The sequence below is a fragment of the Trichosurus vulpecula genome, chromosome 6, assembly GCF_011100635.1.
Source record: "Trichosurus vulpecula isolate mTriVul1 chromosome 6, mTriVul1.pri, whole genome shotgun sequence".
Lineage (NCBI taxonomy): Eukaryota > Metazoa > Chordata > Mammalia > Diprotodontia > Phalangeridae > Trichosurus > Trichosurus vulpecula.
This window is the reverse complement of record NC_050578.1, coordinates 109,442,405-109,454,881: the sequence shown is the minus strand read 5'-3', so window position 1 is coordinate 109,454,881 and position 12,477 is coordinate 109,442,405. Positions and strand designations below refer to the sequence as shown.

Here is a 12,477-nt window from a genome sequence, read left to right as displayed (position 1 = left end):
AGGACTGAAGCTATGTGACAGCCTCCTTTTCCTTCTTTTTTTTTCCAATTCCTTCTTCTAAGTTTAATAGCAATGCTATGTCTTATCAGATCCATGTTTTCTCTTCCCTTTATATTTTATCACTGAAAATACTGTAAATTTTAGGAGGAGGCAAAGGGTGTCATGACATAATACTTACAGATTCGAAGAACAGTTCTAATTCTAAAAAACATGTATTTTTACCAAATTTCTTTAACAAAGCAGTCATCCAGTAACCAAGAGTTCATTAGCATTCCCCAAATCAGCACATCAGTAGAGAATATGCAACCAGCTCTCAGTCTGAACAAATGACTCCACCTCTCTGAGACTGGATTTTTTAGATGTATGAAATTAGAGATGTATTAGATGGTGTCTTCCAGCTTTAAAAAAAAAAAATTGAAGTTTTCCCCGTCCCTGTACTAAGGGGTCACTTTGTTTCTCTAGACCAATTCTTTAATTTTAAAAAGGCAACACAAAATAGCATTCCACAATTGCACAATACCTGATTCTCCATCTAATTTTGCTGGGGGGAGGGGTGATGGGAAATGCATTTCAACATGGGTATGATTCTCCTGTGATTTAAAAAAAAAGTATTTTCTTTTCCTTTGTTATTCTGAAACTATTTAGAGCTTGTATAAAAACGTATGCCTGTGATTTTAAAATATAAGGGCCCTCATTCCTTAAATTCATTGTTTTTAAGACTTAAAAAGGATTTTAAGGAACATTTAACAAGTATTTCAAAGTATAAATACCCTGTTTATCATTATCTTTAAAGAGTGTCCCAGGCTGTTTTTATCTCCCAAGTCTTAAGGCTATCATTTTATATAAGCCACGCTTAAGGTTCAGGGTCTTAGAATGTCTTACCTAGCCCCTCAAATGATAAAAGATCAAGTTCACATACATACATATATATGTGTGTGTGTGTGTGTGTGTGTGTGTGTGTGTGTGTACACACACACATATATTTACGTATCTTGACTTTGACCTGAATCAGGAAAGGTTTTTGTAAAAAATTCTTGAAATTTCTAATTTCACTGAATACAATTATAGTTGAGAAAACTCATGTCCTCCTTTCACCGTCAAGATGGGTAGCTTAAGTTTTGTTGAATTGCTTTTCTTTTATAATTTTTGTTGAAAAGGTTCGTTTACTTAAATATAGCAAGAAGAAAGGGACATACACAGAAGCAAATATAAAAAAGAAAGGACACCAATAAATTTTTTTTTAATTTTTAAAAACTCCTATGTCAAAAAAAAATTAAATTTTAAAAAAATTCCTATGTCTAACGCTTCAAAGGAAGCATTAGCCTATTAGCTTAAATCAGAAAACTCAAGATTCTCAAATATAGCAGTCTATGGATTTGAAGTAAAGATAATTAAAAATTAATATTCTCTATTATTCTAAGTTAAAGCAAAAAACCCAAAGTGCAGTTAGAGGAGTCTATCCCAAGTTTCTGTCAGGTCACAACTAAGCATGCTTCCATACCCTATAGGGAGTAAAACTGTCTAGACCTTTGGAAATATATTCTTACACAACACCCAATTCTAGGCAACTGACGCCTTAAGGCATGGACTGTAACTTGAAGGTAGCACTTTTAAAAGAATACTAGTCAATTTGTTCCTAACTCGACTAATCTTCACACGTATTTTAGAACCTGGCTACCACTGCAGTACTATGTCTATGTTCCAATAAGGTTTGCTGACTGATAAGACTATCAATTTGTTAACCCCATCACTGATGCCTCATTCCTTATCCCAGATGCTAATGAACCAAAAACGTTATTATAAACTCATTCACAGCAACCATATCACCATTAAGCTAAGGCATTATTAGTTTTCTTTAACACTCTAGTTTGTCATCTGATATGGCTTCCTGTAGTTAGCAAACTAAGGCTAGTCAGAGCCATTTACCTAGCAACAGTTGGCAGAGCACGGACAAAGCTTGCCTTAAAAGTCAAAAACAATGGAATAAATACATTTACCTTTTTTTCATTTCAACAACAACAAAAAAGAACCAGAGAATTTTGATTTCATTGCTCAAAAGTACAATATTCAGCAATTTCTAAGAAGTCCTGAACACTATAAAATGCTGGAAAAGGGAAATAACTTTTAAGTAAATTACATCACGACTAAGTACTGAGGAGTAATTCTGATGATTTAATTTATACAGAACCATGCAAGTAGATATGTAAATGCAGATGGCATGAAGAATTTATGAGACTCCTCCAAAACCATCCTTGTGTCAACACAATGTCTGACAGAGGACTTACAGATGCTGCTTCAGCAAGTAATCTAGGGGGTATCCTATTTTTATTTCCATGACTTACCCAAGTAGGTTCAGGTCAGTCGCCTGGGGAGTAAGGTACACCTAATGGTCGAGGAGATCGATTAAAATTAAATATGCAAAATGCTTCTGCAAACCTTAAACAGCTATATACTAGCTATTATTATCACATGTGTACAAAAAGTAAAAGGTCTCTGTTTAGGTGTACCTAGAGACAAAGTATTATATTGCTTCATGTGCTCTCTTCTGGCTTCCATACTTCAACCAGCTGCCACCACTCCCTCAGTTTAAGCAGGGCGGGGAGAAGCTTCAGCCTGGAGGCACATGTGGCCCTCTAGGTCCTCAAGTGCAGCCTTCTAACTGAATCCAAACTTCACAGAACAAATCCCCTTAATAAAAGGATTTGTTCTGTGAAGTTTGGATTCAGTCAAAAGGCCACACTTGAAGACCTAGAAGGCCACATGTGGCAGCCGGTTCCCCGGCCATGGTTTAAGGTATTTGAAATACTACCCCAGGAGTTAAAAACATTTTAAGCCAACCAAAGTCTAAGAATAAATTCTTACACATATTTTTTTAAATACCAAGCCCTGGGACCAGTGCCACATTCCACTCCCATATGTTCCCAACATATATTTTGCCATTACCTATATATCATTAGCCTAAATCAGTAAAATTGGGACTTTTAAGACTCTCTTCTCCTCTAGTAAAATATTAATTAAAAAAAAAAAACCAAGAAGCAGTTTACAGCTTGAGGTGAGGCTTCTGGATTACTAATTTAAATCTCAATTTAGAGGTGTTCCCCCCTTTCCAATCAAAAATAATCAACATATAAACAGAATCATTACGACTTTGAAGGCCAAGCCAAAACTACACTACAAAAGCTTGGATAGTCAAGTTTACTATATATATGTCTGTAACATCACAGGCTTTTTATACTAAAATAAAATGCTTCTTTCTGTTTACATATAGGTAAAGCCTAGATAATTGCCATTCAAACTCCCAAGCCTCATTTGTGTCAATTCATTTCCAACTCCTTTCCCCTGCCAATCTTTTCGTTAGAGCTGAAAACAGATACAGTAACTTCATTTCCCCCTTTCCCGCTTCTGGAAATATTAAATATTTCTTAAGCTGAAAGAAGTAGAGACCCAAACGATCTGGAAATTAGCAAGCTGTATAAATCAGCTCACAAAGAGATAGCTAAGTATGTGGCCTGCATATTTCACATCAGTAACTGAAATAAATCTAAATTCCTGAAGATAAAGACCTGCAACAGAGGCAAGGCAGTTTCAGGAAAGCACCCTCTCATTTCCTGAACAAATCAAAGTTTGATTGGTCCTGTTGAACTTCAGGATGAAGTGCAAAGGGTTAACAATGCCCTGACCATAAGAAATGTTTTTGAATTAGCATCCTTATAAACTGATAAATTTTGATTTTATGCTAGAGATCTAAATAATGACATGGGCTCTGAAATACAGAAGGCCTGAGAGAGATGGGGGGAGGGGCATCTACCAAGAAAGAATATTGTATCTGGTTTCAAATGTGGTGGTGATATTGGATGCTTTTGCTTAGTTGTCCATCTTTGTTACAAGGGAGGATTTCAAAGGAGAGATTGAAATGAGTTATGTATTAAAAAAGGTACCAAAAATGTATTAAGAAAAAATATTATGAAAAAAGAAAAACAGAATGCCTAGCCAAAATTGATACCATTAGAACATAAAAATTCAAGTTTCATATAAAGGGCCTTGATTTAGAGAGCAAAGAAACTGGTAAAAGAGGAGAGGAGGAATTCTCAAGTCTCACTCGGCAAAATCTTTAATTCAACATGGAGAATTGACCAAGCCTACTATAAAATTGCAATAATAAACAACCAGGATGGGGAAGGAACTATTTTAGTAGCTATTGTTTAATAAGATTTAACTTTTATTGCATTCCTGCAAAAGTGTTTATACTATACAGAAATTACACTCTTAAAACTAAAAAAAAAAAACAACAAAAAAAAAACTCATTAAACAAATTGGCAGAAAACAGTTGAACACATGGTGAACTTAGTTAAAACTGTTTCTAAGAAGTCCCACCCTGTACCAATGGTAGAATAGTTTTTAGAAGGGGAGTGATTAGGAGGTAAAACTTCCTTCTTTTTCCTGGAATATATGGCCTAACTGTAATTTTGTTAATAATATGAAATCTTAATTTATTAAATCTCTCTCAGCTATGGGCATTCTGCAATGTTGTCCCTATTCCACTCCTACAGACTTAAAATCCCACCTCCTACAGAAAGCCTTACCCAACCTTTCCCAATTCCAGTGCCAGCCTTCTATTTCCTAGTTATCTGTATGTAGGTATATATAGATGATTATTTCCTATTTATAGGTATTGTAACTGTAGTTGCTATATACAATTATTTCCTATTTATATCCTTTATATATCCTATTATATTTATTTTCTAAACATATCAATTTTATTTCCTCTATATCACAGTAAAGATTTAATTGTATTTCTTATGTATTCATACGTGATATGTATCTATACACAGATTATTTTGTATGTATCTGCTTGCCTGGAGTCTCCCCCATTTAGACTTCAAGCTCCTGGGGGGCAGGAATGGTCTTTTGCCTCTTTTTTATATCCTACAATGCCTGGCACATAGTAGGTGCTACCAAGTGTTTACAGGTTGGTTGCAGAGGCTTTATAATTCTAGCTGCCTGGCCTGAATTCGGCCTCGGTTTCGCTTTTCCTTCTTCCCCTTTTCCACATTAGCCAGGGTGTAGACCATTCTCTCAGGCTCGCCTTTACTTTCGTTAGCATAGGGTGCTCACTCCCAGGGAGCCGACTCCCTCTGCTGATGCCTATCGGACCACAACAACTGAGCTGCAATTTCCAGCCAGGGAAGGGGCTGCCCTAGGTCTGCAGGACTCCTAGGCTACACGCCGGGTAATTCTCCCACGGTGGCGGGGGAGGGGGGGGTCGCTTCTCTCCTCACCGTGCGATCAATCCCCAGTTCTAACCCTGTACGCCACAATCTGCTTCTCTGTGCCCCCGGGCTGGGGGGGCTGATGTTCGAGTACAGGGCTAGGGGTCCGCTTGGGCCTGGGGGCCCAGCGCCCGCTCACGAGGCGCCTAATCAATGCTGGCTGCTTATTAAAGTTTTCTGGAAGCGGCCCCCCGGCCCGCACGGCGAGCCCGCCCCAGCCCGGCAGCCCCGGGTCCTATTCAACAGGTACAAGGCGGCGGCCCCAGGAAGCCACATGGGTCGTGGGGAGGCGACCGCGGGGCCCGCCACCGGCCCAAGGCCCCGGCGGAGATCGCCCATCACCGAGACCACGAGGGGAGCGGAGGGGAGGGGGGAAGCGTGCTCCGCCGAGGCCTCCGCGCCCAGACACGCGGCGCTCGGACCTCAATTCCGCCGCGGGTGGAAATTCCACGGACACAATGGGGGGCTGCTGTGACGACACAAGAGAACCCGGCGCGTAGAACGCCGAGCTCGCTCCCTCGGGCCCGGCCGAGCCCACCTGCAGGAGCTGCCCCTGGGCCCGGACCCTCCCCACGCCCCAGGAGTCCTCACCTGCTCGGCCACGGCCCTGAACAGGCAGGAGCCGTCCTTGGCGATGAGCTTCCGGCACAAGCCCAGGCTGCGCAGATAGGCGTCCATGGGCGTCGCGTCCCCCGGGCCGCTGCCCCCGGCTCCGGCCGCGACGCCACCGGGCTCTCCGCCATCCGGGAGACTAACGGCAGCCTCCATGTTGGCCCGTCCGCGCTGCACAAGCCGGCCCCGGGGCTAGCCCCACATGGCCGCGGCCGCGGCGGGAGGAGGAGGAGGAGGAGGGGCAGGAGCAGGAGCAAGGAAGGAGCCGCGGCGGGAGCGGGCGCAGGAGCGGGAGGAGGCGGCGGCGGCGGTGGCGGTGGCGGTGCACGGGCGAGGCGTCCCTCGCCTAGTCCATGCCCGCCCCTCCCTCCGCACGAGGCCGGGCTCCGCGGCTCTCGAGAGAAGGCGCTGGGGCAGACCGGAGGCCGGAGCGCTGGGCCCGCGGCCGCCCCCGGCTCCCTCGCGCCGGCTGGCTGGGGAGGACGGCGGCGGGGTAAACGACCCCGAGGGGCTCCCGGCTCCGCCTCGCCGCCCCAGCCGAGCTGCAAAAAAGACAGAGGCAGGAAAACCCCTCCCACCCCCGGGAGGACACAGGGCCCGCCCAGGCGCCCGTCCTGCCGCGGGGAAAACAAAACTGAGAGGAACCCGAGCGAGAGCGAGGTGCCTCCGAGCCCCCGATTTATTTTCGCTTTCAGCCTCGGCGCCGAAAGGACGGCGGGAGCTGTAGTCCGGCCGAAGCAGGAAGTCGGAGGGGAGGGGGAGATGGAAAGGGAGGGGTGGACGGGAGCGGAGACTGGAAGTCGTGTGTCTCCCTCCTTGCCCCCACCCCAAAACGCGACTGCCGCGGGAGGGGGAGGGGCGGGGCGGGGCTGGAGCTAGAGGGGAGGCGACGCGCAGTGCGGGGACTACAAGTCCCGACAACCCCTGCGCCGCCACTCGGCCATAGTTTGGCTTCCGTGCTAAGGCTAGGTGTTAGCTAGGGTGAGGATGCGGGAAGGGAGGGATTTCCTCCGCGTCTGAAGACTTTGATCTTCGCTGCTCGCCTCTTTCTAAATTCCCCAAGCCCTCCTTTTTTTTTTTTTTTTTTAACTCTCTTGGCCTGGCACGTGCCCAGTGCACGTGGAAGTGCCTCGCGGATTCTGGTCGCGGGCGGGCGATGTTTGTCCTTTGTGCAATTCGAACCCAGAAAGGGGAAGCGGGCGCTAATGGAGGCTTCCGTGGGCGGAGCGGAAAAATGCAGGGAGCCAATGAAGGCTTAGCTTTGAAAGGTATCTCAGCGTCTTTTCGGTCCCTGGTTTTAAAGCTGGAATGAGTTCCATTTTGCAGATCAGAAAGACCGAGGCCCAGGGATGGTCGTACGGATTTAGAACTGGAAAGGGCCTCAGAGTCAATACAGGGCCTCCCGTATACCGATGGAGTAAAGTCAGACCTAGAGAGATTGACATATCCGACTTAACGTCACAGGAATTTTAAGTGTCAAAACTGCGACTAGAACTCGGGGCTTCTGACATGGAAATGTGATATTTCCTCAATGCTTCGAATTCTCAGAACCAGCCTTGGCAATGACTTGACCATTCCACACACGATTCAACCGTATAGGATCTTGTCAAAGGACCTAAGAGGTAATCTTATCTGACCTCTTCTTTTTACAGATGAGGGAAACTGAGGCTCAAAGCACTGGTAATGAATGGCATGGCCACCAGCACCCAAACCGCCATTCTTACTATATATACTACAATTCAATCGCCACCCTTGGCTTTTAAGAACAGCTATACAACACAACACAACACAACCAACGGGTCTGGGTTTAGAACAAAGGTTTTTTTCTTAAAGCACTAGCAGGTGTAAGCTCTTAACTGTGGATCTCCATGAGATTAGGGATTGTCTTTTTATTTTCCTTCTCATTCGTATCCTCAGTGCTTAGCGCAGTGCCTGGCACATAGTAGGTGCTTATTAAATGTTTACTGAATTGAACTGCTTACTTACTCTCCCTCTGCCAGAAATGGGAGCCAGCACCGTTAGAGCCCTCTCTCCAAGTTACATGATGAGTAATTCTAGAAATGCTTAGTTAAAGGGGTGCCGTAGTTGCCCAATTTTGCTCAAAGACTCCAAATTTAAACTCACACCACTATGATGCCAGGATTTTTTGAGTACCAGAATTCATTCTGCTTTCTAGGTTCCAGTTTCCAGACTGGATGGTACTGGCAAAGTAACATGAGCACGCTTATTGTGGTGGCCTTGAGGAAATCATTGGAACTGTTGCGGGCTTCTTTTTCTCATCTGTTAAATGAAGGTACAAGAGCAGATCATCTATAATGTTGATTCCACTTAAAAATGCTAGGAGCCTTTTTCATCTTAATCAGCTCACATGGTTTTTGCTGGCATAAATTGGTGGTCAGGCTCAAATACTTTTTTTAATGAATTTATTATAGTACAGGGAAAAGAAATAAAAAATTTTTATAAAGGTGTAGACATATTGAAACTTCACCAATATTAAATAACAGAGGAAACTATGAATTATTGTAAACTTTATAAAAGGGGCAGCTAGGTGGTGCAGTGGATGGAGCACCAGGTTTGGAATCAGGGAGACTCTTCTTCCTGAGTTCAAATCCAGTCTCAGACACTTACTAGCTGCGAGACCCTAGGCAAGTGGCTTCACCCTGTTTCCTCATCTGTAAAATGAGCTGAAAAAGGAAATGGTACACCACTCCAGTATCTTTGCCAAGAAAACCCCAAATGGGGTCATGAAGAGTTCACAACTGAAAAAAGACTGCATTGAAACTTTGTAAAATGTGTTACTTCAAGTGCTTATAGCAACAGGACCAGCAGTCATTAGTTACCTTTGCTGGGTTTTTCTGAATTTAACTTGTCAGTGGAAGTAGTCCATCTCAGCAGGTTGTGCTGACAATTTCCTTTTAAGGTGTATTCAGTTCAGAGATTTAGAACTGAAAGGGCCTTTCATAGACTCATAAATCTGGAGCTGGATTTTAGTATCACCTCTTTTTAAATTTATGATTTCTTTTAGATTTATATATAGATTATTATGTATAGATATTGTATATAGATAGATATAGATACATAGATTATATATAGATATATCAATTTATGATTTTAATATCACCTACAATTCCTTCATTTTACTAATGAGCAAACATTAACCGCCAACTATGTGCCCAGGCACTGGGGAGACAAATGAGAAGAAAGAAAAAAAAAGACAATCGCTGCCCTCAGGAAATCTACAGTTAGAGCATATAGTAGTTACTCTCTGTCAATCAGACCAAACCAGCCTCTAGCCCAGGGCTGACAAATTTACATAAATGTTTTAGTAAACAAAGCTGAGCTACCAAGGAGCTCTCACTAAAATGGCAGATAAAAATATATTGTTTATCGTTTCAGTAAAAACCTAAGATTGGACAGCCTTGATCTAGCCTATGGATGGCCAGAGCCAAATAGAGCAGGCTAGAGACAGGAGAGTCAGGAATCAGACAAGTTTAATTTCAAAGTGAGGGAAACCGCTTGGAAGCAAAGAGGGGATCTAGACACGTGCCAGGGTTCCACGGGTAGTGGGGGGACCTGAGGCAGGGCAGGAAGATCTCAGTATCTATACCAATGGTTGCACAGTGGCCTGCAGCCCTGACAACAAGGGTTAACAGCAACAGTGTGACAAGTTTGATTCATAGCAGGGCTTCATGAGGAGAAATTGTGATAACTCAGAGAACACCTGGTGCCAGAGGGTGATGGATAAGGATTGTTGTTATACCCAGCGTAGGTCACAGCCTGCTTGCTCTGGGCCTTAGCTCTAGAAAACTGGGCGTGTCCTATTACGTTGACACCTCTTCAAGAAAAATGAGGAAATTGGCCTGGAGTGATGATATGATTTGCCCAAGGTCATACGAGTTATCAGTAGCCAAGCTGGAATTTGAACCCAAGTCCTCTGGCCTTTCCAGGGAACAATGCCACTCCCGGTCCCCCTTCTTTTTCTCCATTCTTCTAGTCTTTCTTCTCTTCCTCCTCCCTCCGCTACCATTATCACACTGGAAATTTGAGTTAACAGAGTTGAATGGTATCTTTTCTCTGACATTTGTGATTTCTTTACAATAGGCAACCTATTTCAGAAACAGTTTCAATCTTAAAAAAGGAACATGATTTAAATTCATGTAAGTATTGAAATATCATATAGCTTCTTTAACAATAGTCTTTTCAAGCCCCAGAATATTTTGGTAAAATGGGTTAATCACAATTTCTTCTATGACAAGCAGTGAAAGGGAAAATGTTTTGAAAAGGAAAGTAAAGGCAATCACTATTTTTAAATACTTTTTTATCATAAAAAAATGCAATGTAGGGACATAAAATAAGACAGTCTAAGGAAGAATGGGAAGGAAGGTTCATTAAGATAACAGCTATAAGAATATTATGAAAAAAAGGTTTTAGTCACTTTTAACAGCATTCAATAAAATTCTTCAATTATTTTGTTATTCTTGTTATCCTATAATTAAGTTCAGCTTGGTATCAGAATTCAGTTCTGATTCAATATTAATTATGCATAAGGCACTCACTATCTAGGCTCTCTAGGTAAAGAAAGGCAGAAAAATGAAACGGCCCAGCACAGACAAAGTTTAGATTCTATTGGAAATCTCACATATAAGGTAATTGAAGGAGGTATGGAATAGTAACCTCTGGGAAATCTGGGAAGGCTCCTGAGCTGATCCTTTAGGGAACAAGAGGATGCCAAAAGACCCAAACGTGAGAGTGAATTCAAATTCAACAGGTTGTACAGGGTTGGAGAACGTTACATCACTAAAAAATAAAATTAAAAATAATTTAGAGAATGGGAGGATAGATTTTGTGCCCTTGGTAAGGGGATGGAAGTGATTTTAAAAAGAAAGCCAGTTTTGATTATATGGACTAGATGAAATAAGCGTTTATAATAGTCCCTACTATGTCAGGCACCTTACTAAGCACTTAAAAATATCTCACTTGGCTCTCAAAACCCTAAGAGGTAGGTGCTGTTTTCTCCACTTTTGCAGTTGAGGCAACTGAGGCAAACAAAGGTTGAGTGACTTGCCCAGGGTCACACAGGTAGTAAAAGAGTCAGGCTGACTTTCAACCAGGGGCTTCTGTCTCCAGACCCAGTACTGTGTGCACTATGGTGCCACCTATCTGCCTCTACATAAAATTCTAAAAATCCATGCGAGTAGAACAAGATGAGAATTAAGTAGGGAAAATGATATGCATTAAGTATCGCAGATAAAAGTTTTAAAACAAAGATGGGGGGAAGAGAAAACAAGAACCCACCATAGGCCAGGCACTCTGCTAAGCACTTTACTTGCATCTTATGATTCTCACAAGAACCCAGGGAGGTAGGTGCTATTATCTCATTTTACAGTTGAGGAAAAGTGACTTGTCTAGGGTCACACTGCTAGGAAGTATCTGAGGCCACATTTGAATTCAGGTCTTCCTGACTCCAGGCCCCGGGTTTTATTTACTATACCGCCTTCTGAATGAAAGCCAGGTATGTTACATTTCACCCCTGATTCAGGATTTTCTGGTAAGCCTCAGGGAGTTGTGAGGCATCTAGTTTCTACTACTGACTTAAGCCACCACCAATGTTATTTCTCTAATTCTAAGGGTCCCTCGCACCCCAGTACCACTTAACAGTCAGACTGGCTTTTACAAAGGAATATTTACTTCAAAGATATTACATGAACAAATAAACATCCTCCGCTCCCCCAAACTCCTGGGAAACCTAATTTCCTCCTTATGCCACCCCAGGCTCTGGAGAGTTCCAGACTCCAGAGTCCAAGTCCAAAGCCCCTTGGGCTTGTATCCAGGCACCTGGGCTTCTCGGGGGTTTCTTGTTGGACTGGCAGAATGTCCCAGCCTGGAAGTTTTCAAGACTCAGTCTGTTTCAGGCTATGCAGCTAACAGAGAGACTGGTCCCACCCACCCATGTGGTAGGGGAACTCCAGTTGTCTTCTCCCAGAAGCCGATGCTTGCCATCTCCCACATGGCTGCCTTCATCTTAGGTTAGTCAATCAGTCAAAAATGTTTATTAGGCACCTACTATGTACAGGGACTGCATAAACAGAAAAGCAAAAGACAGTCCCTATTCTTCCAGAGCTCTCAATCTAAGGAGGGAAGACAATGAATAAAAAGAAGTTGGGGGAGGAAAAGAGTGTTAGGAGGGTACCCAGCACAAGGGCATGATGAAGACTGGCAGCTGGATGGGAAATGTGGCTGCAAGGGACCCACTGAAATGGTGGATCTGGGAGGAGCTCTCTGATGCCCACCCTCCGCTCTCTTGAGTCAAAGGGAGGGAGGAGGCCCAGGGCTGATGCAATCATGCAGGATGGTAAGTTACTGGAGAAAAAGATGAAGTTCAAGAGATAAACCCAGGGGGAAAAACAGAAGAAGGCTACAGTTCCCCCTTATACCACCCCAGGCTCTGGGGAGGAGAGGGTGATTAGCTTCACAGCTCATCTCAGTTCCTATTTAGCTTGATCCCACCAAGTTCCAAGTCCAAAGCCACTGAACTTGCATCAGTGAACCCTGGCTTCTCAAGTGTTCCCGGCTAGGCCAGTAGCAACATCCAGGC

The 12,477-nt window shown here is 43.5% G+C and overlaps 1 protein-coding gene across 1 annotated transcript in view; it reads right to left on the bottom strand.

The window, feature by feature from the left end:
• Positions 1-6,074, bottom strand: part of OTUD4 (OTU deubiquitinase 4) — a 62,940-nt gene extending 56,866 nt beyond the window's left edge. Inside the window, exon 1 of the mRNA XM_036762943.1 lies at positions 5,862-6,074. Within this exon, the coding sequence (XP_036618838.1) occupies positions 5,862-6,038 (177 nt within the window). The 5' untranslated portion in view covers positions 6,039-6,074. The remainder of the gene's footprint in view (positions 1-5,861) is intronic.
• Between the last annotated feature and the right edge of the window lie 6,403 nt (positions 6,075-12,477).